At 38.1% G+C, this 15,387-nt stretch overlaps 1 protein-coding gene across 1 annotated transcript in view; it reads right to left on the reverse strand.

Moving 5' to 3' along the window:
• Positions 1-15,387, reverse strand: part of cv-c (crossveinless c) — a 345,201-nt gene that overhangs the window by 24,315 nt on the left and 305,499 nt on the right. Inside the window, exon 9 of the mRNA XM_071587904.1 lies at positions 6,867-6,938. Within this exon, the coding sequence (XP_071444005.1) occupies positions 6,867-6,938 (72 nt within the window). The remainder of the gene's footprint in view (positions 1-6,866; positions 6,939-15,387) is intronic.

The raw sequence follows: 15,387 nt of genomic DNA on the forward strand, positions 1-15,387 counted from the left end.
TTCCCACTTTCCGATCAACTTTCTTGGAACGACAAGAAGATGTTGAAGAGTTTTACAAGGCTAAACCTGATCAAAGTTTCCTTTAATTTGGCATGTAAAGTTAACTTTGCATTAAATCCAATAAAACGGCCTCATTCAAGAGCTTACAAGTATATCCAATGATAAATATGTGAACTGCTTCTCTTAAGTTTTGGAATCGACGGCCGTGATTAATCATGGAGACGTTTTGAGGAAGGAACGCTTATGGCATTTTGGGATTAGTCAACATTATTTACATAACGATTACAGTATATTACACATTATATACACTTTACAATGAGTTTATCTTTTTGAATTCAATATTTGGCCGTCAAGTCACTAATGAGATGAAGTTATATTAGTCAATCTGAATTAATAGGAAAAATGGCATGATATAAGGTTCATTTTATGTTAATTTGAAAAAAATATATTTACATTTAACACTTTCCCCACTCTTTACCACATTTTTCATTAAAGAGTTTCAAATACATTTATTAAAGAAGCGTCAGTACAAGTGAGTTCCCAAGGACTTATATCATTAACGTAAAAATAATACATTCTGAGTTAAAATATAAAAATTATTTCCATTGCAATGAAAGAAAATCTGCATGATTTGCTACCACAGTCCAATGCAGAAACTAAGCTGATACAAATTACCATATTTGAGTAAGCAATGAAACATTCAGGAACAAACCTGGCCGATGATGCTGTTGGAAAGTTAGTTGGGGGAGTATCAAGGCGAGGATTTGAAACTCGGGGAGTTTCAAAATAGTCGAGGCAGTCATTATATGTAATTTTGAAACACCATTGAAATATTTCGTAAAAACAGTCAAAATGTTTCAAGTACCATGCATATTAAATCCGAAGTATCAATAGCCACTTAAACTAAGTTTAAAATGTGGTATTTATTTATTGTAAACGGTCACGTTCGGAGATAATTAAAAAAAGAACGACTTATCTACGCCCCTTTCTGCTCGTCTACACGAATAGACAGGAAAAACGAGATTGCGCTGAGCTTTAGGATTCACTTCTTGACTACCACCGAACATCTAGGTCAGCGCTTCGCACAACAGATACAATGCTCATTAGCATAGCCCATTAGCTTAATCTGGGATTACTTTGAAACAATTGGGACTCTTTGACCCATTTTACATCGGTAGAAAAAGGAAATTTAGTTGAAAACTAACCAACAAAACCTAAGGGAACGAAGTTTACAGACTTTAATCAGACTAAGTAAAATGCTCCCCTTAATCATTTTGAGAAAAGATTTTTTTTGAGATTACTCTTGGCCGATTTGTTGATCTTTTTACTCGCTTCCAAATAGTTTAGTCAGTTGTTCAATAATATGTACAGTTAATTTACACCCATCTCGATAACAATTTACTAAATAATTGAATATTAGCTCAATTTTCAAGAAATTCGTTCTAATTTGGTTTATTTTAGGAAAGATCAAGATAAAAATGCTGGAATCAAATCATGGAAACCATCTTACTCTTCAAAAAGGCAAAACTTATTAAAAGAAACTCTAGTCACATGAATAATCAACAACCGAGTATCCGAGTTCAAGGTGCACGAACCTATGAGCTACAAAGGCATTTGGATGAACAGTTGTAGATTGGGTGTAACTAAATACAATTTTTAATAATTGTATTTAAAATAAAAGAAATAATGCATTTCAGCATTTTAAAAATTTTACGATGAAAAGAAAAAAAATCGTGTCAGATGAATGAAAAACAATGAGTAGATGTAGATGGGACGACTCTCAATTTTTTATATGACTTCACGTGCGCATATTAATTCTGAGCAAAATTTGCCCGTAGAACGAGGTTCAATAAATTCATCATCGTGGAGTAAAAATCACGACAAAAATGCGGGAAAGCCCATTTACGAAAGCTTAAAAAAAAGGTAGATTCTTTTACATGCGACTGATTTAGGACATTCTACGAGAACAAATTGGAATAAACAATTAAAAAGAGAGTACACGAATAATTCAAAATTTAATATTGTGAGGTATATAGTCTAGGTTTACTTAGGCATAGATAATTATTTTTCGGGGTCACGCGTGCTTTCATTAAAGTCAGATACGTAAGTTATGCACTCAATTGAACTTAACTCTGAAAACAGTCCACGATTATAATCTATTTTTTAAAACACATCCGACTTTTTCACTAGCAAAAAATGTTCAATAGTCTTCGCTTGGCGTGACCAGATGAGGTTACTCACAAACGCGTGAATAAGGCGATGAGGGGCCGTACGAACCGGGAATAATAAATTCGGCCATGTAGGCCGCCATCCCGTTGCACTGGGAAAATAATCTCGTGGAAGGCGAGCATAAACCCATCTTTCGTGCGACCTCGAAATGGAGGAAGTTCCCACGTTTAAAATTAGAGATTGTTACCTTTTTCTCAGGAAAAGGGACCAAACTCATCGGAAGCGGAACAGTGAAATTGTATTCCATGCGTTACAATAACGACATACATTCAAATAAAAACTTTTGCGACGGTTTTTTAGCCTAAAATACACATTAAAAATCCCCAAATTACCCGTAATAATGTGCATAAAAAACGTCACATTCACCCAAATACGTTACCTTTGAGAAGAAAAGTTCGAAATAATTTAAAAAATAGAATTAAATGGACGGAAAGTTATACTACCTTGATCAAAAAGTTCCCGGAATAACCACCGTGTGGCGCTCCCATCGTTCCGATTTGAGTTCTGTTTTTTTTGTTAAATTGGTACATCTGTTTTTGATATTCCCTTTAAATCTTAGTGCCATAACTTGACATTTGCAAAAGTTACGTAGCCAAGAGTACATCTATCTCTGTGTGTGTTGGCGATTTTTTACAATTGCAGAAATGGATTTAAATTTGCAACAACGAACTTGTATTAAATTTTGCGTAAAAAACGGATTTAGTGGCGCACGGACGTTGGAAATGTTGGAAAAGTGTTTCGGCAACGATTCTCTAAAAAAAAACGGTCGTTTACCAGTGGCACGAGCGGTTAAGAAGTGGTCGTGAGTCAATCGAAGATGATGAACGCAGTGGCAGACCATCGACATCGAAAGTCGGTGAAAAAATTGATAAAGTAAAAGAAATGTTGGTCAATAACCGCAAATTAACCATCAGAGAAATAGCGGAGGACTTGAACATTGCCTATGGATCCGCCCAAGACATTGTGGTTAATGATTTGGGTTTCCGTCGTGTAGCATGCCAAAAGACCTCAATTTCATGCAAAAAAGAGACCGTGTTGACGTCGCAAAAGACATGATTTGCGAGGCTGAATCCGATCCCACATTCATCAAAAGGATCATTACTGGAGACGAGACGTGGGTTTATGAGTACGACACGCAATCCAGACATCAGGCAAGTGAATGGCGTTCACCAAATGAGCCGAGACCAAAAAAACCACGTCGTTTTCAGTCAAAAAAGAAGGCAATGCTGACGGTTTTCATGGATTACAACGGTGTAGTGCATCATGAATTTTTGCCAGAAGGCCAGACAGTAAACAAAGAGTATTATTTGGGCGTTATGAGACGTTTGCGTGAAGCAATTCGCCGAAAGAGACCAGAAATGTGGGCAGAAAACTCGTGGATTTTGCACCATGATAACGCACCGTCGCACAGTGCTATCATTATTCGTAATTTTTTGACGAAAAATGCAACAAATACCATCCAACAGCCACCGAATTCACCTGATTTGGCTCCCTGTGACTTCTTTCTGTTCAATCGAGTTAAAAAACCATTACGGGGAACGCGTTTTAGCAGCCGAGAGGAAGTAATGGAAAAATCGCAGGAAGCACTGATGGACATACCGAAAACCGAATATAAAAAATGTTTCGAGGATTGGATCAAGCGCTGGCATAAGTGTGTTGCAGTCGATGGGGATTACTTTGAAGGGGACAATATAGATTTAGATGAATAAACTTGTATTTTTAATATTCTGAATAAATTCCGGGAAATTTTTGATCAAGGTAGTATTTCAATGCAGACCCTATTTCATCTGGTTATTAAGTAAAAATTCGTATTTCTGATAAAATAAAGTGAATCTTCAAACGGTAATTCGTGTCTATTAACTAAACTTATGCTCAGGGACATGTGAATTCGCCAAAATTTTGCACGCATACTCAACAAATGTGCTTTTGGATGAATCCTCTGGGTAGGATTAGCATCAATGGTTCCCTGAAATGTTATAAATACGTAATACTTTTCATGCTCATTGAAACCAACACTCCGATGATAACATTGCTAGGAGCGAATTTGGGAGAGTGGGACGGGTGAGTAGAGAATATGGGAATGGCCTCTTTTCATATATTAAATACTGCATTTTTCATAAGTACATGTTCTAAATACTGGCTGTTGGCATCAGAGTGGAATGAAAATATTATCCCAAAGTACAAAATACATGTGTTTTTGTGTCCAAACCTAGACATCAGATCGATTTACACCCATATGCAAATATTGCAATATAGAAGTTCCAATTAGTTACTGAGCAAACTCTTTGTCAGAGCCTTAGAGCACGCCAGTTTAAATTAGAAAATAGGTCCCTTTGTCGTGCCTAACGCACTGGCCCTAAAAGTTAAAAACCTGTGCTTCCGGCAGTGGTTCTATTACCTTAGAATATTTCTGTATGCAAAACCTACAAAGGGGAGACCACGGTTCTACTTTAAAAATGTACCACAACAGGCAAACAAGTCACCAAATCAGCAAACAAAGATCAACGCTGTATAGGTTCGACGGTAAACAGAGAGTTCAGAAAACCATATCATAAGATATACATCTTTAATTAAATAATTTGGCAATTAATAGTGTGATTTCAATAAAAGTATTTAATAATTTACTATATCTATCAATTATCAAATGCACAATTTTTTGTCACACATTTTGAAGGTTATTGGCGTTTTAATATAAGTTCTCTAATTTCACGAAACACATTGCACTGCAATTAGAAAAAGTTAAAAACGACTCCATTGGCACTTGAGATGGCGTCGCCAGCGCAGATGTCAATAGATTTCTCTGATGTCATCTGCTCAGCCATTTAATTAACATTACCATCCTTTAATGCTCCACCTTAAGTGAAACTACCACGGATAAAAATAGAAGATGCAATGGAAATTATCTAAATGTAAATACTGTGGTATTGTCCTAAAATTCGTACTGCCATACTAATTTAATAATAATAGGTAAAGCCACTCATGTAAAAGACCATTAAAAACGTAACTTAGGCCATTGTTTTCCTTTTTACTACGTCTCCCCCACCATTTGTAAGGATTTGCAAGATATGAGCCCTACCTCCCCCATCTTACGTCATTATCGACGCGATCATGAATACACAAAAAAGCACATTTTTCTAAAATCAGAAGAAGACGCATTTAGGTAAAACGAAACTCTTGTTTGCTTCGATTTTCCACTGTTCTCCTCAATTACGTTCATGCACTGAAAAGAGTGTATCAGCATGAATTACAACTTTTTTTTAAGCTACTGGCATCCGAATCATTGAAATGAATTGAAAAACTAACCAATGAAACTCTTTCAGCATGTTGACAAATGCTTGAACAATTCTGAAGAGACAATTCCATTGGTGAGCATTTGTGCCATGTGCTCCTCGGTGATCACGGAAAATTTTTTTTCATAAAAATTGACCGAAATAATGCAATAATAAGATTCCTCCTGAACGTACCCCCCTGCATATTCCACAAGGATATGAAACTCACCCTTCCCTCCACAACAAAAGCCTCAAGGGGCAGCCTCAGAAGGCAAAAATAGATTATGTTAATATCCTTCCGATGCGGCAACCCGCAACACTACACTCTCCAAGATCTTTGTTACACTCGTAATTCGCAGCGCACCCATGTTTTACGGTCGGAACATTCGCAATCTGAAAACAGTAATGAGGAGGGGGGGAGTACAATATTGCCGTAGCCAAAAAGTTTGGTCTGTACATTTCAAAAGTTTAACAACTGAAATATGTGAGTGCACAAAGGAAATCCTTTGAATTAGAATAATAACTAATTTTGATCACAACACATGGGCTACCGGAAATATTCATTGCGGGCTGAATAAATAAATCATTCTAATTTATAGCAGAAATTATTTGTCAAACGATAAAATTCATGGAGGAACACGAGCCAATACTAACAATTCACCAACATTTTCCGACCTAATCGATGACAAATATCTGCAAAGAGTTTTTTTTTATAATATCGCAATATTTCCCTATCAAAAGAGTAATGTCCCACAATGATAACGAAAAGTGTTGTCATAAACACCCTTTTCCTATTTTTTTCCAACACAGCAGACGTTTCTGAAATAAGGCTATTGTGGCACTCTGGAGAATTACTGAAGAAAATACTTCATGCGAAAGTTCGTTTTCAACCTAATGAATGATAATGGAACCTCATGAAAAAATGGCCAATTTAACTGGAGCTATGCACTACTGCTTCTCGACGAGGGCACAATAACGAATACTTTACTGCTAAGTTAGATATATGTGAACACTTGTCGCTACTATTATACTTCAGTAAGATGTGTCGATATTCAAGTATGAGCTAGATAAAATCTTCACTTAGAGGGAAAAATATCATTATGTCGGTAAGCATACCTTGCACTGCAAGGCATTTTGTCTCTTTGTATTACCGCAGGAAATTATCATGATTTATCAGCATATAGTGATATCTTAAATCATCAGCCGTCATATTATTGGAGTTAAATCTGCTTCGTGAAATGTAGCCTCTTTTAAAATACAAGTTAATTCCTAAAGGAATGGATCAGAAAGATCCGGAACTCTTATCAAGGTTGATTAAATATAATAAATAATATGACAAGAAATCAGTGAGAGAAAATGGCATCTTACCCTCGAACATCTGCGCATATTGGGGAAATCCAGCCGCTCTCAGCCATTTGCACGCTTCCGCAGCTTCAATTTCTGAAAAATAAAAAAGATAAAAAATGAATGGTTAATGAATCGTACGATTTGAAATGTCACTAAGCAATTCTGACAAGCTTAATGCATGAATTATTTCACAAGAGAGTGTAAATTTCATCAGATGAAGATTAATCTTGCAATTACCTAAGTTAAGAAAAAGTAAATAAAGAAAGCAGAAAATATAGTATAGTGCTCTTATGAAACATTGAGGTCGTACGACAAAAGTAAAGTAAAAAAAAATTATAATGGGAATCGACAGAGACGATTGAGTCTAAGTAACGCCTAAGCCAAGACCGAAGGCCTAAGGTCAACGCTGAACGTTATCAAGTATAACAATTGACATCCCGTAGATTTAATTTAAGTCGTTTGAATTGTAACCGGAGAACAGGGATCCCTCCGGCCTACACATGTAAAGTAAGCGACGTATGGAATTTTTTACCCAAGTACTAGATATTTTTATCCTCACCCACCACATCTCCATGGTAGACACTCCTCCCTCGCAATCTCCCCTTCCAAGTGCGGCATCCTTAAACCCTGGCAAACATGTCATATCTTCATTGTAACCGATCCTCTCATTTCGCTCACGTGGAGATAGTGTTCGTGCGCACCATGCATTATAAACAATGATAACATCAACAGTTGTCGAAGAACAATGCGCAAGTTGACTTTAAACACACTCAACGGCCTTTCTTCCGTTTGAGGCATCACTGAAACTGTGTTCCTTCGAGAGAGTGTAGCATAATTCTTAAATCCCGTGGATCGTTGGGATCACCGAAAACTCAAAATACAGAGAGCGTGGAATATTGAGCGAAGATATTTTTTATGACCTTTACAAAACTTGTAGCTCAGTTACAGGTCCTTACATTCAAGGTTAGATTCCCAAAAATTTAAATAAAAACCAAGTCGGCAATGAGAAAAGCACTACTCTCCATGAACGTAATATTAAATATTTCATGAATTTAGTCACTTCACTTTGGGGTAATAGACAGAAATACTTCCATTAAATATGATCGTAAACTTTCAAATTTTACCTTTAAACTATTATTGCTGTAAGCAAAACTGTGTAATGCACTATTATTAGCGATTAATGGTAATTACGTTGAGAAGAAATCCATTACTTTGCTTAAAAAGCGGTCATGAGAACGGAAGAATGTATATTACTTAACAGATTACGGACGAGTGGAACGACGAAATATTCATCAAGGCATAAAAGATATACTATTTCAAGAAAAGGCGCGGAATGAATTGTACCAAAATAATTGGGAAGCTAATATATCGCAGATGCATGGAGACATTGCAAGCCTTCCTTCAGTTAATTTGATGCAATATTTCAAAATTTAGAAAAATGGATCGAGATTGAACGGTAAAAGAACACCGAAGAGCACTAAAAAACTAATCTATGGAAATTTCGGCTTATGAAAAAGCTGCATACTTTGGACGAGAAGAAACGTTAAAAAATCTCTACCCAAGAAATTCTTAATTACAACCAAACATTTTTCCTAGGGATTCCCAAGGACGTTAAAAAACTTCGATTAAAATAAAAATTCTAAATTAAATTTCAATCAAGTAGTTTGGAGAGACCTCGCCTCTAAAACATGTGCTTTCGGATTTTTATTGGGCTTCTTACGATTAAAAAAAGCAGTGGCGGGTTTTTTAGAATTCTTTCATAAAAAACAATAAAAATTTTAATAGATTTTGATTGATTAAGAATTTTATTGATTGTGAAACATTTCTCGGATGGCATTCAGGTATTTATTAAGCAGATGTGTTTTATTTAGACAAGTATTAAGACTTATTTTATTATTTATGAAATTTATTTCCAGGCGGTCACTCTAATATTCGTTAGGCTATAATTCTAATTTGATTACAACACGGAAATGAGCTCCAAAAAATACCCACGAGCAGATATTTATGGGGAAAAAATTGTTCTCTTCAGGTGGAGAAACACCAGAAGAACTATAAGTTTAAGCTTGTGTGTGAACAGATGGCATTTTTCCAAGGAAAGAAAGCAATGCCTACGGTGAATCTCATTTTTTTCTCAAATTCTCCAATGAGTACTCACCATGACCACGATCAAATGAAATCACATAAGATAATTAGCGATATGATGCGAATTAACTACGTCTGATGCTCAAGGCATTAATATAAAACAAAAACAAAGTTTTTTACAACAGATTGTTCTTGCTGTAATTTAATGAAATATTGGAACAATTAAACCAATGTCTCGGAGTTGAAAAAAAGGGTCTTTCGATGGGATTATAGCTATATCCATTTTAATTTGTTTATAATGCTGAGTGAGTATTGATGAACAAATAATTCCCATCAAAGGGTGTTAATTTTTAAGTCTGCTCTTAGGAATGTAACCATCAGGACAAAATGCTCTCCTCCGGGATATTCTTGGCTGCATCTCGACTACCATCAACTGGACAAGTTTGAAACTACCTTCAAGCATGCTGAATAATGCCAAATTAGTAATACCAACGCTGAAGTAAATACGTTTCAACTTAAGATCACGTACTTGTTTTCCATGCAAAATGCAAACCTTGTCGGGAATTCTGTTTTATTTGATTTATTACACGTTGAAACTTATCTGTCGCTCCAGCAACGGAAAAACTACATACATAGGAAAATATTTCACTTCTAATTTATTGTGACTAGTTCAAATCGAATCGGAGCATGTTCAGCATCGACTAGCTTTATATATTTAATGATTTAAACAAGACGTTACTGATGTACAAACAAAATATACGCTTTTCCTACGACGATCATGAAAATTATTTTATTTCTGTCAACTTCGTGCAACTTTCATTGCTTACGAATTTATTTCCCATCATCCAATATATTTTCAGTCAAAAAATTAGATAGTAAGGCACGAATAAAATAAATACATGAAAAAACTGTGGTGTACATGTTGACGAGCCTTTACAGTACCAATGTCATGTGGAGAAGTTCTTGTAAACGGTCACGGATCTCAACCGGTCAGTTCTCGCACATTTTCCCTTGCATACGAAACCAAAGCCTAGTAACATCCCAAAACCCACTTTCTCTGTTCTGAACGAGCTAGTATCTATTCATATAGGGCCACTACGATGGGGTAATCGTTGCCCATTTTTCACCACCGGTAGCTACACGCAGTCTACGTACACTATCATACCGGAACTCCATATTCTTTCGAAATATTCGACGATAGAGGAAAGTTGTGGAAAATTTTCGAGAGATTATAAATTAGCTGTAAAGCGATGCGTAAGAATAGTTACGCATATTTAAAAGAGGGAACGGGACCTTGAGCGATCGGCGTGGAACAAAGAAGCGCATCAATTGTTTAGTTCGCAATATTAGAATCAGTTATTAGGCAACCGAGAGGTGTGGTCATTTGGCAGAGGTAGGATTCGAACCCGGGCTGCCGGGTTAGGTAGCCAGTATATTACCCCCGCACTCATGCATGCATGGACATGCAAGCGTAATGGTTGGCAATGAAGACGGATCTGTACTTTAATACGCCCACGATCAAGTACTGTTGGCTGAAAGCCCAAATGATCTGCAGTGACCCCAAGTAGTTTCAGTGGAGTAACAGTATGAAATAACGGACTTAAACCAAAGTGCGTGTGTTTTATACGGAGAATGGGACAAATATCGGATAGCAAGCGTAAATGGTGAAACAATCGAGCAAGCGGATGATGTTGCATACCTGGACAGAATGCTTGCAAAATTCGGTGTGTATGGTAAAAATAGTAAATTGGGGAGAATTTTCTGGCGAAAAAAAGCATTAGGCTAATCTAACTTTTCTTACCACGAAATGGATTGGTGTAAATGGGATGATGTCGAAAGGGAGATCGTAAAAGATAAAAGTTAACACAAAGCAACGTGTTATAATTTAGACTCAAAAAGGAAGGAAAAAACTGATAATTTCATGCCACGTCAAATGTTGCAATTTTAGATTTTTTTCAATTGATTCCTTTCATTTAACTACATTGAAGTAGGGAATAGAGGAAAACTGACCTTTCACAAAGCGGGCGCATTTTTTTCAATGCTATCTATAGCAATTTCACCAAATGCAATTTCAATAAATCGTAGTACGTCAAAGAATGGATGTGAATTGCATTTCACTCAATCATGTAGTAGGAAATACTCACGAAAAAGGAAAGGGGTGGAAAAACCTATTTTAATCGAATTCTGCTCTGATTTCCATGCCTCCGCGCCTCCAACTCCAAACGCAAAGTTGGTTCTGCATTTTTTTTCTTTCTTTTTTTTCCGCATCGGTATGAAATTTTACAAAAGTTACATATTAAAGTATACATTAGGGATATTTTTCTTCTATTACCACATGCCAGATTAAAATGATACCTCAAAAAAGGTATCTTTGGAGAGGAAGTTTACCTCACGCCTGCACATAGGCACTACTACTCTTATTAAAAGCAAAAAAATTGACACTCGAACGAAAAGTTTGTTAAAAGCAATACTCAGGTAGTGTCCAATACTTCCAACCACCGACGACTCTTGGGACGCATAAAAGGCATTCCTAGCGCATACGTGTATATGCGAGCTAACCTGGTCGAAATAAATCAATATAATAAACAAAATGATAGGAAATACGTCAATCGTTATTGACTGGTCGACCGCAGCTTTTATGGCATCCATTCCCGATGCAATTCATTTCCCGATGAATTCCCAAGCAAAATTTATGTTTACTATTAATTAAATTAGTGAAATTCATATTTGATTTGTTATTTGCTTTTAAGTTCGATAACTTCAGTTAACTGAAGTAGATATCAGCTTGCATTAATTGGAATAACAAGGAAAAATACAGAAACTGGACAATATACACTTTAAGGCAGAATAGACGCACCTTGGTGGATGTATTTTTACCCGCTATAAAAACATTTGGTACTTCTTTCCATAATTACGGTAGTTCGTGTATTGATATCAAACAGAATATTCAATTGACAAAATTAAATACTACTTAGTAGTAAAACGCTTTATTTCGTCGTTACTCAATTTGTAGAAAACATAATGCTGAGCTTTACGCTATGGATAAAATTACATAAAAAATAATTTGGCCAATCATAGTCAATTAAGTCTGAACAAGCGCGTAATAGGTAGTGGCTATCTCTTCCACAAATATTTCTTAATTTTTAAAGGAGAAAATGGGTGCAGCGAAATATCAAGCCAATTAGGACGGGAAAGAGTTTACTCCCAACTTAACCGCATTCAAAAACGCCATTTTTTTGGCGGGTGGCCCGTCGAACGAAAAGTAAGTAGAGCTTCCGAGGAAAAGCCCAACAATTTTGGTCCCTATAACAGCTTAAGTGAATCATTAAAGGCATCCGAAACACACTTGGCGTATACATGCTCTTATGGCAAAAAAATTACAATAGATACAGATATGGGCGCAGATCATTCAGGGACTACGACGCCGAAACACGTGATCTGAGTGACCGCGCCAAACGAGGGTCAACCAAGAAAATAAAACAGCAACCCCTTGCTTCCCCACCCCAATCCTTCCCACCACGAGACTAACCAGCAATCTTCCTCTCGCGCAATTTGGTCCACAGCCTCTCCGCCTTGCGACGAGACCAGCCACCCACGCGGGCGCTGAAGCTCCGGAAGAACTTGTACTCCTTAAGGTGAGACATAGTGAGCGGTCCGCGGGTCCGCGGCGGCGGATCAAGGGGTGAGTACTGCCGTCGTCGCGGGGGGCGGCGGGGGGAGAAGGCGTTGGTGGTGGTCGTCGGACGGATGGCGGCGCGGCGGCGGCGCCACCACCTGCGGCGGCCCGAGGGACGCGGGGGGGAGGAGGCCGGGAAATTGACGTGAGTAGGGCGCCGCCACGAAGGCGAACGACGGGGAGTCGAGGAGCATCTCCTGGAGCTCATGAAAGGAGAGGAGTCGCCTGCCCTCCCGAGAGAAAGGGACCCGGGCGAGTCGCAGGCGGGGTCCAGCAGAATCCAGGGGGGGAGGGAGGGAGTGGGCGGGCGATACCACTGGGGAGAGAAGGTGGATCGAGGGACACGCGTGGACACGACGCAGGTCACTCCCTTCGTGAGAGAGAGGGAGACTCTTCTCCAACTTTGTGAGGACGACGTCTCCGGAAAAAATATTCCTAGTGGAGAGGGGAGAATAGAAAAATAATATATAGGTCCTTCCGAATTGTTGAGGGGCGTGTTGATGGGGGAAGGGGGAATTCTTCAAATCTTTAATCGTCCGTTGTTAGTCCAGTTCCTTCCTCCCTTCCGTCAGAGCGGAGGTTGAGGTAAACGAGGCACTTCGGAACAAATGGAGTTCTTCTCTCCTCTGCCCTTGACTTCTCAACGAAAATTCCAAAACTTCGCACCCTCTGATTTTTCCTGAAGCTTGTTACAACACGATGCGAACGTCACGCCTAGCCTCTTTCGAGGATAGGTGGTCCATTACGCGGGCACGAGGGAGGGCGAAGGACGACACCAGCCTGGTGGCCTGAAAAGTTTTCAGGGGAAGTTTCACTCCTCGCCCAACATGGCCAAGTCCAGAGGTGGAGATAACACGTATGTATGCGATCACGAAGAAAAACTTGGATGACTGTCCAGCATAATCATAATTTGTTCTCAATCCTCTATTGAGGCACTCACGTTTAAAGTATTTTATTTATTTCAACACTGTAGTAGAACACGATCGATAGAGACAGAAACATTTTCACACGAAGTAGAGTGATGAACAATTCTTAACATTTTCAAGTTACTTAATGAGAAATCAACTTCCAACAAAGTAATAGACCACTGTTTCAATCTTCTCATTCACCTCCCATGCAGTTAAAAAATTCCCCTGCAAGGATTTTAGGTGGATATTCAGAACAAGTTTTTGGAAAGCGTAATACAGATACTCGAGTCAGAGAAAGAGAGAGAGAGAGAATAGGAACGCTTCCGATTTGGTGAGCAGGGAACTGGAGCGAATGTAAAGCCAGCGATTATTTGATTAATGCTGTTACTGCGTAATATTGTATTGGATGGCTCGACTCAGGAACGGAATAATTATTCCGTTCCTCGCTTCCCTTGACCCCTGGAACGATCGCGCCCCTACAGCCCCACGTGAAATCACGCCCCGGCGATCTCCAAGGGCTCCACTCGCGCACTTGAGATCGGCGCATGAACACACGCCGCACGATTTGACCAGGATGGGACGATTTAGAATGCAGACGGAAGTTGAAAATTTCATTTGATAGTGAAAAACATTGAGGGTTAGAAAAAAAATTCGGTGGTTAGCCAAGTCGTAAAAGTCATTAGGGGAAGGGGTATGACTGCTCCTAGACCTCGCAACAACTGCGCTTAGTCATAGTCCAGTTAATACACTTATGAACGGATATTCACGACACTTTTAAAATAAAAGTTTCTTCAATAGATCACGTAAAAATGAATTTAAAACCAGGAGTGCAAACTATTACAAAAAATTCTTGATCAGCTAGTCAAATTACATAGGGAAATAAATCAACTGATAATTGATTTACACATACGTACGTACGGGAAAGTACAAGAATAACTATTTGGCTGACGACATAATATATTTTCAGAAATTCCTGTGGCCAGTTCTGTACGAAAGAAACAGGATAGATTTAATTTGCTTTAGGTAAATGCATTTGTGTTTTATGAGGCATCAATCAGTCTTCAGTGGGGGTTTAAAAAGTGCTGGTTTCGGCACCGATGCAAATATGAAAGCATTAGGTTGACACTTAAGTATTACGCACTATTCAAGCCTAGGGTACTTAAAATCTACCATAAAAATACTAATGTTATACGATTAATCTAGCGAAAAGAACTATTACTTATTACGGGCATCAAAACGTTTATTTTTAAAACTTATAAAACATTTGAAGTTTGACAGATTAAATAGTCTATGATTCAGGAGACGTCATTATTTACACATTGGTCTCTTGAAGGCCATATTGAAAATTAAAGCTCCGTTACCAAAAGGTAAAAATCACTTCAAAGAATCGGATTAATACCACAGAACGATAAAACTATAAATAATTCTAAGGAGAAATTCCCAAAATTTCTCCAGAAACAAAACCGACACACAAATATTCACACCCTACAGGTGGGGACGTTTAACAATGACATTCAACAGTTTACTGGGGGGAACTACTGACTTGATAAAAAGAGTGATGTAATCTCTTTCAAAAAATCTTGGACCCAAGAGATTGGTTCCAATTCATTTCCCAGCAAGGTAAGCAATACAATCGACGACCTCTCATCTAACGCACCGGGGATAAAGGAATCTCACTCACAAGGACGTCAAAGGAAGGGAGCCAAGGACCTACTATTCATTAAACACTAACAAGCAACGTCATGTACTCTCACGTAAGTTACACAGGCATACATATGCATATGTATTGATACAAAAGTGTATTCGTATATGTTCACTCAGTCACGCATACCGGGAATTCTACTCCGACTGCTACCGACAGTCATCAAATGGATTC

The sequence above is a fragment of the Hetaerina americana genome, unplaced genomic scaffold, assembly GCF_022747635.1.
Source record: "Hetaerina americana unplaced genomic scaffold, ioHetAmer1.1.p SCAF_3, whole genome shotgun sequence".
NCBI classification, from domain to species: Eukaryota; Metazoa; Arthropoda; class Insecta; order Odonata; family Calopterygidae; genus Hetaerina; species Hetaerina americana.